Source organism: Macadamia integrifolia, chromosome 8, assembly GCF_013358625.1.
Source record: "Macadamia integrifolia cultivar HAES 741 chromosome 8, SCU_Mint_v3, whole genome shotgun sequence".
In the NCBI taxonomy this organism is placed as follows: Eukaryota; Viridiplantae; Streptophyta; class Magnoliopsida; order Proteales; family Proteaceae; genus Macadamia; species Macadamia integrifolia.
This window is the reverse complement of record NC_056564.1, coordinates 14474525-14490163: the sequence shown is the minus strand read 5'-3', so window position 1 is coordinate 14490163 and position 15639 is coordinate 14474525. Positions and strand designations below refer to the sequence as shown.

At 38.8% G+C, this 15639-nt stretch overlaps 1 protein-coding gene across 1 annotated transcript; it reads right to left on the bottom strand.

The window, feature by feature from the left end:
* Positions 1-4574: 4574 nt before the first annotated feature.
* Positions 4575-13178, bottom strand: LOC122087326 (ethylene-overproduction protein 1-like). Its single transcript, XM_042656409.1, has 4 exons — positions 10539-13178; positions 9404-9695; positions 8991-9300; positions 4575-5208 (listed from the first exon to the last, which is right to left on the bottom strand). Exons 1-4 carry the CDS (start codon positions 12512-12514, stop codon positions 4970-4972), a joined length of 2817 nt encoding a protein of 938 aa, XP_042512343.1. The 5' UTR covers positions 12515-13178; the 3' UTR covers positions 4575-4969.
* Positions 13179-15639: the final 2461 nt, after the last annotated feature.

Genomic DNA, 15639 nt, shown 5'->3' with positions numbered 1-15639 from the left:
AGAAAAGAATGATTCTGGAGAAGCTAGTATTGTTGAAGATGAAAGTGAGTCTGATATGTTTTTGGTAACTGATGACAGAGTTAGATCACAAGATAAATGGATTCTTGACTTTGGTTGTTCATACCAAATGTGTCCCAATCATGAATAGTTCTCCACATACGAATTAGTTCGAGGTGGAGTTGTGTTGATGGGAAATAATGCTTCTTGTAAGACTATTGGAATGAGAATGATCAATAACAAGATGTATGATGGTATTGTCAGAACCTTGTCTAATGTCAGGCATGTTCTTGATTTGAAGAAGAATCTCATCAGTTTAGGCACTCTTGATTCAAATGGGTGCAAGTATACAGCTGAAGGTGGAGTCATGAAGATTAGCAAGGGTATTTTCTTGTTGATGAAAGGAATCAATGTTAACAGTTTGTATGTGTTGCAGGGTACTACAGTCACTGGGTCTGTTACAGCAGCTTCATCATCTATGTCTGAATCAGATGTCATAAATTTATGGCACATGAGATTAAGCCATATGAGTGAAAGAGGGATGGCATCATTAAGTAAAAGGGGCTTGTTGTGTGATCAGAGTACAGAAACAATGGAGTTCTGTGAGTATTGTGTGTTTGGGAAGCAGAAAAGAGTCAGTTTCAGTACTGCTATTCACAGAATCAAGGAAACTTTGGATTACATTCATTCAGACCTATGGGGGCCCTCCAAGGTTGCTTTAAAGGGGGTTGGTATAAGGTATTTGCTTACTTTCATTGATGATTTCTCTAGGAAGATTTGGATCTATTTCTTGAAGCACAAAAATGAAGTATTTGTCACTTTCAAATAGTGGAAGAATTTTCTTGAGAAGCAGACTAGGAAACAAATTAAAAGGTTGTGAACCAATAATGGCCTAGAGTTTTGTGAAAGTGACTTTAATGAATTTTGCAAAAATGAAGGTATTGCAAGACACTATGTAGTTGTTAAAACACCCCAACAGAATGAAGTGGCAGAGCGTATGAATAGGACCTTGTTAGAAAAGGTGGGGTGTATGTTATCAAATACAGGATTGGGCAAGGAGTTCTAGGCAGAAGCAGTTAACACAACCTTGTTGATAAATCGATCTTCTTACATAGCTATTGAGTGTAAGACTCCAGAAGAACTTTGGCCAGGTAAATCTGTAGACTACTCAAATTTAAAAGTATTTGGATGTCCTCCTTATGCACATGTGAATGAAGGAAAATTGGAACCTAAGGCAAAAAAATGTATTTTTCTTGGGTATGGATCTGAAGTGAAAGGATACAGGTTGTGATGTCCTGATCCAAAGTCTCCAAAATTTCTTATTAACAGAGATGTTACATTTGATAAATCTACTATGTTGCATCCTAGTAAAGAAGCTCTTGTTCATTGTGATGAAGGTCAAGAAAAATTTAGAGAGAAGGTGGAGTTTGAAATTGGTGGTTCATCTTCAAACAAAGCACAATCTACTTTAGTTCAGTTGCCTACTTTTACTGAAGGAGATGATGCTCAAGAGAATCAAGAAGAGCGGTACTACATTACCAAGGATAGACCAAGGAGGAATATTAGACAACCACAAAAGTATGGGCATGCTGAATTTGTTACTTATGTATTGTCTGTTGCAGATACAATTGAAAATAGTGAGCCTGCAACATTTTCTGAAGCTATTACTTCAATTGATTCTACAAAATGGTTGATTGTCATGAATGAGGAGATAGAATCTCTTCATAAAAATCAGATTTGGGAGCTTGTCAAGCTGAGAACAGAGAAGAAAATTATTGGTTGCAAATGGGTCTTCAAGAAGAAAGAATTTGCCTCAAGTGTTGAAGATGCTAGGTACAAGGCACGTTTGGTTGCAAAGGGCTACAGTCAGGTACAAGGAATTGATTTTAATGATGTTTTCTCACATGTTGTTAAGCATAGTTTTATTCGCATCCTACTTGCTTTAGTTTTTATGCATGATTTGGAATTGGAGTAACTTGATGTGAAAACAACATTCTTGCATGGTGAACTAGAAGAACAGATTTATATGTATCAACCTGAAGGGTTTGTTATTGAAAGTAAGAAGGACCATGTATGCTTGTTGAATAAGTCCCTATATGGTTTGAAACAGTCTCCTAGACAGTGGTACAAAAGGTTTAATTCAGTTATGGCTAGTTTTGGATACTTCAGGTGTCAATATGACTGTTGTGTTTATTTCAGAAAGTTCTCTGATTGGTCATTCATATATTTGTTGCTTTATGTTGATGATATGTTGATTGCAACAAAAGATAGAAATGAGGTCAACAGGTTGAAGGAATAATTAAGTTATGAATTTGAGATGAAAAATTTGGAGGCAGCAAGGAAGATCCTTGGTATGGAGATCAAGAGGGATAGAAAAGCAGGGAAGCTGTGGCTATCTCAACAGAAGTACACTGAGAAGGTATTGAATCGTTTTGGTATGAAAGTTGCCAAACCTGTAATTACTCCTCTTGCGTCTCATTTTAGACTTTCAGCTGCTCTATCACCTAAGACAGATGAAGAGGTGGAGTACATATCACGTGTTCCATACTCTAGTGCAGTTGGCTTTGTTATGTATGATATGGTTTGCACTCGTCCTAGCATTTCACAAGTTGTCAGTGTGGTGAGCAGATATTATGTCCAGGTAAAGCTCATTGGGAAGCAGTGAAGTGGATACTTAGGTAGTTGAAAGGGACCTGTGGTGTTTGTTTGGAGTTTGGGAGGAATGGTAATAGTTTATCTGGTTATGTTGATTCAGATTATGTAGGTGATCTTGACAAGAGGAGGTCACTCACAGGCTATGTATTTACTCTTGGAGGAAGTACGGTTAGTTGGAAAGTTACTTTATAGGCTACAGTTGCATTATCTACTATTAAAGTAGAGTATATGGCAGTTACTAAGGCAATTAAAGAAGTTATTTGGCTCAGAAGTTTGTTGAAAGAACTCAGCATGGATCATGGGGTGACTGTTGTCCATTATGATAGCCAGAGTGCTATTCACTTGACTAAAGATCTGATGTATCATGAGAGGACAAAGCACATTGATGTTTGGTATCATTTCATAAAAGAGATAACTGCTCAAGGTAATATTCAAGTGTTGAAGATTGGTACTGAAGACATTCCAACTGATATGTTGACTAAGCCTTTGTGTGTTGGTAAGTTCGAGCATTGCTTGAACTTACTTGGTGTTTGTTGTGTTTGAGTTCAGCCCTTTGGAGGGCTATTGGAGAAGATGAAGATTTTAGCTATTTGTTTATTTGTTGGAGGAGAATTTAAGCCAAGGTGGAGATTTATTAAGTTTGTCTCGAATTCTTGACCCGTTTTGAAGATTGATCCACTCCAAATTATTTTTGTGCAGACCCAAATGGGAAGTTTTCTGAGATCTGTGATGGAAGCAGAGGGTATGGTTCGACCAGATCGACCGCGACCCGATAGGTCAACCCGCGACTTGGAGTATATATAATGTCCTGTTGTTTGTTGAGAAAGTCATTATATTTTGGGGGGTTTTCGAGCTAGGGTTTTAGGACGAGTTTTCTCGCCGCTGCTTGGGTGTAATCTCTCTTCTGCATAGTGAAACATCTTCTTTTTCGCCCGAGGACATAGCACACCACCCTGGTGTGTGAACCTCGTTAAATCTTTATGTCGTGCGGATCTATTGTCTCTTTATTTTTCATATTTCTTGGTGTTTGAACTAACACCTAGAGAAATGGGTCTTGCAAATGGCTTTATAGGAGAGGTTCAAACACTCCAAAGCCACAATATTTACTTGGTCATGTGGTATAGGCCCTGTCAACCTATTCCAAGATTAGTCAATTGATTTAAGATTTGTATAATTCCCCAAACTTAAAGGAATCGTTTCGTTTATATTATTTTCACTGATGTTCATGAATAAGAGGTTTTGGGTTTTCTATGGAATGTGGAAGAGAGCCAATGAGATTGTTATTTTCTTTAAGAATCAACCTTGTCAAGGGACAGCTTCCAACATCTGCAGATTTGCTTCCATGCAGTAGATTGAGTTGATACCCATGTTCAAGGCTTGCAATTGTTTCCCAAAGCAAAGGTTTGGTGGATTTCACCAGAAAACAAAAAATTGTTGGTATAATACAACTCAAATAAGCTACTGACTGTGCAACCACAGATAGGGTATGTCTAACTGAAGGAGTAACTAATGTCTAAAGTTTAGGGGTTATTGCTAATACAAGAATTAGGGATTCAATTTCACCATTGTCTCTTGTCATCAGATGCTCCACTTTTTCTGGATGAGGATATGTCCCTCAGAATAATATTCATCCACTATGGTTAGGGCCAAAATGGGTTTATGTATCTGGTTGCAACAAGATTTTAGAGGCCTAAGAATATTAACAGAATAGTAAATCAAAATTATCAGTTGTTGAAATATTTGGAAATGTGAATGCTTTCTGAATTCAAGTCCGATATAATTTAAAAGGGGCAGAAAGAATACAAGGGAAAACCATTTGCCATCCATTGTGAGGAAAATTTTGAAAGGGCTATGACACCAAGGGGGGGGGGGCGGGGGTGGGAACAAAACAAATATTACAAGACACCGCTAAACCTTCCAACTGGGGGGGACAATTCATCACAAGCTTTCATTTCATCATGTATACAATTTCTTTCTTTCCTTCCTTCCCTCCTTTTTACAGCACCCTCTAACAATGGAGCAGTTTAATGGGCAGCAGTTGTACCCTGCACTGATCATATCAAAATTCATATCCGGTGTATGAATATATACATAATACTGTCAGCTCCTCTTTCTATTGTCTTCTTCGACTTTTCCCCTCATGGCCATGATGTGTCTGCACTTGGATGCTTTAAGAAACAATAGTCCAGAATCCCAAAACCGGAGAGGTATCTAAAAGGTGATATCTGTTGGCTTCGACAATTAAAAAAAAAAAAAAAATTGGCAACCAGTGGATGCCCACATTAGGGTTTTGATGACAAAATATCATCTCGCTTTTTCATTTTTTCTCCTGTTGATCAGTGGCTCGTTCCCATGCTTTATTACGAAGCTCAAGCATGTCTGTGTGGCTGGGATCAAGGCAAAGTGCTGCCTCAGAGTCTTGCAGCGTTGAAGCAATGTCACCCATTGAATCATGGAATGCAGCCCGAAGATGAAGAAGCTGCAGATCTGGCTTGAAAGCTATGGCCCTTGAAAGCTCTGCTATGGCTTCAGCTTCTTTATGGTCATCCATCAGCACTGGAGGGACCCAATACAAAATATTAGTAATTATTTAAATTTGCAGGCAGTAGGTAGATTAAAAGTCAGAATGTCACAGCTGATTTTGTACTATAGTTAATGCCTCATAGAACTTCCTCGCAAAGCACAAGTATTAGGTAAATTATAAGAGTAAACATCATAATCTCAGCCCCACCTAATTCACATAAATGCATAGATTACCTGTAGTCACCAATAAAGATACATCCACCTTGCCAATCTATTTTGGGTATAAGTGACAGTCTGGCTCTCTTTTTCAGAGAGTTATCCAAATGGGACCATCTATACACTAGCTCTTCAGTTCCATGTTACCTTTTAACCTTTCATTGTTGTGCTGTTGCAGATTGTCAACACATTCATCATAACATTGCAACTAACGGGATAAAGAAGATAACTGAAAAAGGTTTGGGGACTTTGCAGTAGTTTATAACTGAAGAAGATTGTGGAATTTGCAGCAGTCTCCTTCGGTGCTCCTCTTTTTTCTGGTGTCCTTTCTCGATCAGTTTCTGTTGCTCATCTAGGTTATTAATAAATGAATCTTTTTTTCTTTTCTTTTCTTTCTTTTTTTTTTTTTGGGGGGGGGGCGTGGGGGATAGGGTAGTGGTTCTAAATTCATATTAATAGTGACCTGTTAAAATCCATTTGTCACTGAACCTCGTTAGATGCTAGCCTACAGAACACCCATAGCAGGCTTTTTTCCTCAATTACTCACTAGATTAATTCATCAAGGTTTGTTGGTCCTTGCTCTTGCAAACACAATGTCAAATGCTATTGCAGACAATGCACATCAAATCTTGAATAAATGATAATGAATCTTTGTCTCTGTCATCAATTCCTGACAAAGTTGTCTTCAGAGGGATTACATAATAGGCTTTCAACTTAAATTCATTGCTTAAAAAAAAAAAAAAAAAAAAAAAAAAAAAAAAAAAAAAAAAAAATCTAGAATGCATTTCTTCTAAATGAAACAGTGTGATGCAGTAAACTTCATGAAAGAAGTCAGTCTATTGTTCAGTTTGTTCTTTGCTATTATTCTACATTAAGTCTTTACCCTTGTTTGGAAGTTCTACGATACCGCCCATCCCTGGCTTTAAATAACAGAGTTTATTTAAAGAAAAGAGATCTGAAGCAACACAAATATTTAGTACTTCAACGACAGAGTCCAATTAAGCACAAAAATATATAAGCTTCTTAACCACCCCAGCATTGGCCAACTCATTAGACAGGCAATTACAACTATATAATAACCAAAGCTATGCTTAGATTCAAGAGTAGGCAGTCCTGAAGGGTGGCAGCCAGTTTTGGAAACCAAGCTTATTACTTTAGGAAATAATTTCACAAGATTCTAGATTTTTGGTCCACACTCAAGATGGGTTGGATAACAATAAAGAAATTCACTTTCTTATAAATTAAATCTAGCATTTTCTTTCTTTCAATTGTAGAACAAGAGTTTGTTTTGGATTCAATAACAAAATTTAACGCAATCAGTCACAGTAATTTACTTACAGCTTTATCTCACAAGCTACAAAAAATCATGAAGATGTTGGACATCCAAAGGAGCAGTTAGGGTAATTCCGTCTTCTAGAGAGATATGCTGAGACTTATTATATGAAGGAATATTCTAGTTCAAGTAAACAGAGTAGTTGGATGTGGCTGTTGGTTAAGTTAGGTTGTGGTTCAAAATAGGTTAGATGAGGGGTAGGGGAGGAAATGACAACAAGAAAATAGGAATAAGGGACAGATTACAAGCCGGACTTGAGGTGGAAGATAACTAATAAAAGGATAAAGCAGAATAAGTACACGAAAAAAGTCAAAGAAACAAACAAATCAGTTAGCGTAGAGAAAGGGATGCAGAAGAGTGGAGTATTATCTAGGATTCTAGGCAGATCCTACAGTTTCAGATAATCAATGCTACCATTTCAAACTTGTGTTCTGCTGCATCAATTCTGTCCCCACATTAGCAGACAACAAATTTGCAGAGCTGACTCAAATCCTACGACTATTACACGAACAATAGGCACTAGAATTCTAATTCTTATAAATAAAACCCTTTAATTTAATAAAAGGACCTCTAGGAAATCACAATACCAGTCTTTTTGGACCTCCATTTGAATTGGAAAAAAAAAACCCTTAAACTACTAAGACCAAAGAAGAGGACCACAAATAACACTCCCAGATAACAATTGGACCCTGATAGACCATAGGTGGCTGTCTGAACCTAAGATATTTAGGGTCTGTTTGGTAACGTTATATTGGAGTATTTCTGCATTTTTCATTCCTTAGAAACACTATTAGAACAGAAACATGTTTGGTAACACCATTTCGTTTTTTGTTGTTTTGTAATTGTTAAAGATTACCATGAGGGGGACTGTCCCTGTTGAGTTGTTATAGTTTCCTTTTAATTGTTTTTAGATCTTTCATTGTAATTAGACTTACACTCTCAGTAGGGAGCCTACTAAAAGTCAATTACTTGAATATAACATTAGTGATGAGGCTAGACCACGATGGACACAATTCCGAATCCTCTCATGGCCTTAGTTCACTCTTCTTCTTCCCTCCTATTGCATGTACTGGATTTAATATTCTTATATTGCCAAATGGTATCAGAGCGTCTCTAAATCAGAATCCAACCATTCCTTCTCTGTTTTGAAAGATCCTTATGAGTTTTGTTATTATGGATTGCAGAACCCAATGTTGCTAGATATTCCAGGAAACCCTAGTTGAGAAAAACATGGAAAACTAGGGGTTCTTATTATGATTTATAGTTGTTTTCATCTACCATCTGGATGCATCTTGCATGGCTTCTACAATTTGTATCTAGACTGCAAGCAGTGATTCGTATCATGAATATGGAGGATACTAACTGCAGATTACATCTCCCATGGGCTCACTCTCATAATCTGAAGTTTTCTGGTCTGACTCAACCTCGAAGATGCCCTGTTTTGGGGATTTTTTTGGGCAGCAGCAATTCCTACTGTTATTGAGGATCTAACCATCAGATTGTTCCAATTTTTCAGGGGCATTATTGCCTACTCTGGTAAGGTCCTTTGACCTTAACTTGAGGCTGATCCAAACTCCTGATTCTATGTGGCGAGACATCTCATCAAATCTGGAAATACTGCCAGCAAGGTGTTGCTGAGGACCATTATGCTGTGAGCATCATTGGTTGCACTTCAGAACCCAAAAGCCCCAAGTCGATAGGTTCCTCGGAAGGAAGAAATCACCTTTGACATTAAAAACCAGCTGCTGGTTGTGTGACTGTCAAGAGGTTGAAGAAAATTAATTCTCATAAGAAAGAAATACCCTTCCCCCACTTTATTCTCTAATAACGATTTCTTTCCTCTTTTGCCCCTCTTTTCAGTTTAATCATCTTTGTCCATTAGCTTTATTTCATTCCAAGATTACCCCTTCTTTAATTATAATCCCCCTTATGTCCTCCTATCCCTTATTTCCCTAACTGCCCATTTAAGATTTATAAACTTCAAAATATTCACTGTTCTGCCACTCCTTTGAACTACTATTCCTGGTCAGAATTGGCTGTTTTCATTGATCATCTTGCCCCTGATCATTCCTAAGAATTGGTTGTGTACTTATCAACCTTTGGGCTGTGGTGACTCTTATTGTTTGGTGTTTTCATTGAGATATCTTTGTTGGTAACTCTTTTATATACATCATGGGTGATTCAAAACCTCAAGTCAACAAACAATTACATACTTGTAAAACTAACGCAATGAAACAAATTATTTGTGAAAGGCCATGGAGCATACCTGCTGCCCTATATCTATATGGGTAAGTCCGCAGTGGATCCAATTGTGTTGCCATGCTGAGATCACTCCTTGCCATGTCACGGTCACAGTATTCTGAGCGTTTCTCATATGCTGATGCATTGTTTCGAGCCTTCTCTATCAGTTTTGTCATCTCATCATAGGCAGCTTTTCTTTGATTCTTGAGATGATAAACACGTGCCAGGCCTTGATGTGCTCGTGTATGCCTTATGTTAAGAGCATTCAAGTAGCAGTCTGCAGCAAGATCCAGTTTATCACAGTCTACATAGACACTCCCTAGATTGTTTAATGCCTGCATGTATCACATTTGCACAAAACAGAACATTTTATGTACCATGACAAAGATAATGGGATACACAAACAACATTCTTCGTAAATCAGTGAGTAATACATACTTGTCCTTTCCGAAGACCATCAGAAGGGCATCTCAGAGCTTCCTCTAAAAGTTGAACAACATAAGATGAAGATTCAGTATCTAGGCTTGTGTCGGCTAAAGCATATGCTTTGAGGAAAAAAGCTTCAAACGATCTTTGAATGGAAATGGACTCCTCAGCCTTAGCTAGTGCTTCTTCACGATGGCCGGTGTCATATAAAATCCATCCTTCATAGACAAGCCTTTCATGCTCAGAACTAGAATGATTTCTAGCCAAACGCAAACTGCGCATTGCAGCCTTTTGACAATTTAACCTGCATCACTCACAAACATCAGGGATGCTGCCGGAATATGATAATTTTTAACAGGGACAAAAATAAAGGTAGAAAAAAAAAAAAACTTCTTCTAATAACATGAATAATACCCCAAACAAGTTTTCAAACTTAGCTTCATAAATGTGTTCTTGTATCTGTGACTGAAGAAGATAACTGTGTTATTAATTGCCTACAAATCACAATTCAAAACATGTGCCCACCCCACCCCCCGCAAAAAAAGAACTGAATGTCCAAACCAGTTAGAAGATGGATCTGCGGGTATGTGTTTTAGTGTGTGATCTAACAGGAAACTGCCATTCATAGTTCCAACATTCCAAAGTGAAGAAGAAAAATAACATAGTAGAGTAATTTGATCCACTAAAAAGTTGTAAAGAGGCCACATATGGACATAAATTTCCAAAACATGTTGGACACTGTCAACATTAGCATATTTTGCACCATTCAGCCCTACTAAGTGCATCAGTATGACATCCTTTTTCTTTCATTTCTGGTAATTGCTTTTCCGTTCTCTTTTGATTGAAAAATAGTTAAGAATTCAAGAACAAAACCTAGTTCCTAAAGAGATGCTAAATGACCACTTAAAGTGAGGTGGACCTAAGACCTTCAAAATTGGCAGGATTTGAAGAGAGGATGAGGTTTTGAAATATTGGTTTAACTTTTTCTTTTCTTTTTTTTTCCCTCTCCACAGAAGGCTTAAGAGAAACTGAGTAAAATTGGTTCTCAGTAGAGGTTAGGGGAACTGAAATCACACATCACTGAGGAAGGTCAGTTGAACAAAACATCAACAAAGCAACCATTGTACAAAAAACTGATAACACTCACCTTAAAAGGAGGAGGGATTGCCGAAACCTTAGAAGGCTTTTCCCAGGGTCATTTGCCAGCATATGGTGTACAACAGCGAGGGAGCCAATATCATCAACAGAGGACCATCGGTCATAAAGTTGCATCCAGCAATCAGCCTGGCTCCACTGTTGAACTTGTTGTCGAAGGAGCTCAATCAGGTATTCCCCATGAACCTTTCCATGATAAATCATGTAATTAGGGTCCAAAGTCAAGAGCGCCCTAATGTCTCTTAGAGCTCCCTCATAATCCTCAAGGGCAATACAGAACCAAGCACGTAACTCAAGGCAGTCAGTGGAGACTTTGAACCCAATGATCTTGTTGATCTCAGAGATGGCTGCCCCAAACATGTTCTCTTCCACCATTGCAACTGCCCTGTACTTGTATGGAAATGAAAGGGTAGGGTCTAACTCTGTTGCAGTTTGCAAATCCATCGTCCTCTCCTTCCCAATACAATATAAAGATCGCTCTTGGTACATCCATCCAACTGGTTGATACTCTGAGATAAGAGAATTTAACTGTTTGTATGCTGAATACTTATGCCCCCGTTTGTATTTGGTCCTTGCAACACCGGCCAATGAATAAACATGACCGGCTTCTGCTGCTGCCTCAAACCATTTTTGGGCATCCTTGTACTCTTTTCTCTCAAGCATCACACAACCAAGCTGGTGCAACGCAAGCTTCTTCTGCCACCCCAACACTGCGCATTCCCCCATCCTCTCCAACAACATCACAGTCATGTTTGATTTCATGTCATCCTCCATTGCCACCTGGCTCAAGAAGTAATACAACAGAAACGATGCGTGCCCAACCATGGCTAATCTCTCCTTCGCCTCCAAACTACAAAACAATCTCATAACATTAGGACTGTACAAAGCCTTAGGTAGCTCCCTTAGTATGACTTGCAGGCAAGAGGCAACCAGAAGATACGCCATCTCCTCCAACCCATAGTCAACCAATATCAAAGCATCATCAACATTAGAAACCAGCGAAGCCAAATGGGCATCACAAGCACCCTTCATTTCCTCACAGCAGAACCTGTTAGCAAAACAAAGCAGCTCCAATACAATATCCGGAGGAAACCAATCTAATTTCCTGGTCCTGCTGTAAATCTCCACGGCTTGCATTCCTTTTACTGATATCTCATTCTGAGTGAAATTAATCGTCTCTCTCCGTGACTCTGTAAAACTACCATAAAGCATCGCCTTGAATGGTCTCGAGAGTGAGGCGATATGGTATCGAACACATCTGACCTCCTCATCACCAATGCAGAATGACATGTCCCCATCTTCATTTGACGTCGAACATTCTTCTTGCCCCATTGGAACCTCTACATCGGCAGCCTCTGGAGGGCTCCGACGACACAGGCAAGGGTCATAGACCGAATCTGGATCATACCCAGCAACCAAAGAGTCCTTGGGACATTGAATCTTGCGTCCGCTACAGTCCATGGAAGATGACCCATCGAGTTCGTCTTCTCTCCTCTCAAACCGTAGCCACGCCGATAGAACAACCTTGGAATGGACGTCAACCGCATGTTGACGTGCAGAACGCAGACTGCGTCGGAGCAGTTTTGGGTCAGAGAGGCAACGAAAAACGGTGCACTGTTCAAGGTAGATGATCGATTTGTCAAGAGGAGGAGATTCGTCAAGGCGTCGGTAGACATCGGCGAGAATGTCAACAAAATTCACAAATTTGAGATAAGGTTCAATGGGGGGCTCAAGGAGGTCCGTCACAGGGAGCCCATAAGGGAGAAGGATGTCGCTTATGGAGCTGTTGTGTATAGATTGAGACCGAATAGAACTGACCCTGAGATGGTCATGGAGCTTATCTCCAACACCAATACAGCCACCAATTCCGGCAGCATTTGCAGATGGATTTAGGGCATAAACTTGTGTACTCTTGCAGCCATCCACAACCTTCAAACTACGAATCGTTGTGAACAAATTGTGTTGCATCTTTCTTCTGTTTTGCCGTTTGAATCTCCAAAAATATAGAGAGAATAAAAAAAATCAAGTAATAAAGAAAGCGATTGATTACCTTTGACCTGCAAACACCCACGACCCTGAGGAAGAATTTGACAGATACCCAGAGAGAAAAGAGAAGGGGAGAGGTACGATGGTGATGCAGGATACAAAGATTCAAACAATGGTAATGGTAATTCTCTTCTCCCCCTCTTCCTCCTCCGAATTTTCCTTTTCCTTATTTTCCAATATTTTTAAGAAAAAAACCCAAAAAAAAAAATTAACGAAAAATAAAAATGTTTATTAATTTATGCTATTATTTTGATAAAACCAATAAGAATTTTGAGGGATGTTCCTTCTTCATCCCTCGTTGGTCGCCAACCAGATGTTGCTGGGGTGACGTTCGTTGGAACGGCAAATCTCTCTGTATGTTACACCACGGAGCTCTCTCTCTCTCTCTCTCTCTCTCTCTCTATCTCTCTATCTCTGGCTTGCTGGTGACTGGCTGGAATGCTGAACGAGCTTGTTAACTCCGTTAGAAGAGGAGAGCCCCAGAAGTCGTCCTTATTTTCATGCTCCCCCAGTCTCTCTCTCTCTCTCTCTCTGTGTTAAATTCACTAGTAGTCTGTAGTCACTGTTGTGCTGTTGCAGTCAAAAACAAAAAAGAAATGTTGTGTTGAAGCTCCCAACTACTCTCAAAATTGGACCCAATTTTTTGGGCCCAACACCTCCTACCTCCCCTGACCCTTCAACAAATGGCCCATCTGCTCAACTGCTCAACTGCTCAACTGCTCAACTGCTCAACTGCTCAACTGCTCAGACCTCTAACCTCCCCTCTAAGAAGTCATAACCAGATCTTATAAAAGCCCTTTTTCTGTTTAATGATATGATTTGATATCTGAGACCTAAATTGCTGATTGAATTGAACGGCTGGGATAATTTCTTCCCTGATTAAGAAGAAATTATGGAGAAATATAGTTAGCATTTCTTGGGGGTGTGGGGGGAATTTGCAGTAGTTGCAATCATTATCACTAATGGAGTTAAGATACATTTAGTGGTGGAGACCCACAGAACCTCTACTAAAATATATAGATTTATTCTAATTATTATAAGTTATAATACCCAATAGACATAGACAGCTATGAGTGACGTGGATGAATCTACATCTCTCTCTCTCTTTCTCTGTGAGTTGGGTTGTCATTTCCACCATGTGATAACTGATAAGTAGATGCTCTTGAATTGTCTGGTCGGCCACCCTTTTGGGACTTGCTTTGCTTGGCTTTGCTTTTCTTGGGTAAAATGCTTAATCATAACTGAGTTAGCTTAGTGAGGGTAAAGCAAAGATTAAGGTTGATGAAATGACTAAGGAGCTACAGGCTAGAGCTATAGCTACATTCTTAAGGTTTAATCCAATGGAATCTCTCTCCAACGTGGATGATGATCATTGGCCATGGTTCCACCCAATTGGCAATAATGGGCTAATGGCTGACCCACATGAAAATAGTGACTAGAGAACAAATAAGGTGGTTGGGATCACAGAAAAACATATAGAATAAGGATCCTACCACCAAACAAGATCTCATATCTCTTGGCAAAGACATTAAATGAAGCATATGAAGGGTTGATGGGCTGGTTTAAACCGGGTTCAACCCTTCAAAAAGTTCAAAACATAAACCGATAGAAAACTCATTTAGAACCTGGTCGATCTATATTGGTATTATATCGATTTTGAAGGTGATCGATACCCACACATATCATATCGTGCATTAAAACCATGCAACTAGCTAGGGAATGAAAGACAACCAAACAATTACCCTCAAGAGTAAAGCACGAATGGGCATGAGTATTCATTTTGAGCAGTCATTGTGGGTCAAACATAAAAAAGCGTATTCAAACATTCAGGGTCAAACGTGAAAGAGGCACCACTATTGGGAAATTATTAGTTGAAGACTTGAAGCAGGTCATAAGTTCAGAAAAAAGATCCTCCTCAAATATTAGGCTGGCCAAGTAACCATCCGATGACCTGGGTGGACATGGGGATCTAGGGATGTTGGGGTACGTGTCCAAGGCTTTCCATCTGTTGGATAGTTACTTGAGCATTACTTGAAGAGGAGCCTAACCTAGTTCAATTAGCTGACAATTTTTAGAGCACATTTGATAACGTTTCAAGAAACGAGTTTCTGCAATTTTTGTATCCAAAAATATTAGAAAGAAATCAAACAAAAAGCATTTGATAAAACTGTTTTGTTTCACTTGTTTTCAAAAATGAAAATTGAAATTTCTACCTATTTATGGTTCAAGAAACGATCCAGGCAAAACAAATAGAACTTGTTTCGCCATTTCTGAAAACGACTCGTGATCATTCTTTCACTGATTACTATTGATTTCTAGAAACATGACTTATCAAACATCTTCAATTCCGTTTTTGTTTCAAGAAATGTAAATTTATGTTTCTGTTGTTTCTTGAAACAAAAATGACAAAAACGTTATCAAATGGGCCCTTATAATTCCACCTTGATTCAACTTAACGCTTGATGTTTGGATTACCAACTTACCATATGGAGTGGCAATGCTACAATATCATGGTCCAAGTCATAAACATTGTATTGACTATCATGGGTAATCCAAACATCAAGCGTTGGAATGATTGAAAAAAAAAAGAGTTATTATATAAAATTGAGGGTAAAATGGTCCGATTGACTTGATACATCTAGAATGATTTAGTATCAACATCGGTGAAAACTAATACCATGCTTTAAGTCCTTGCTCATAATAGATCTAGTACCCAAAATATTATTATAAAATAAAAAATAAAAAATAAAAAAAGGCAAGAGAATGCAATTCATTTGCTTTGTGTGGCCTCTGCTAGCATGTGGACCAATGGGAGGTTGTGCGAAACATCTTCAACGAATGGAGGAGGGGATAGTAAAGTTTTTTTTATGCCCAAACGTAGAAACATGCAACTAGATAGTTTTATTGAAAAAAAAAAAAAAAACATTGGAGATGGAAGAATTTCCAAGCCTTGGCCTAGTGTTTGACATGTAATTAGTGGGTCAGGTGGACCACAAAGAGGGGGGTGGGGGAGGAATGGAAAATGTAACTAGCAAGTCCTATGTTGA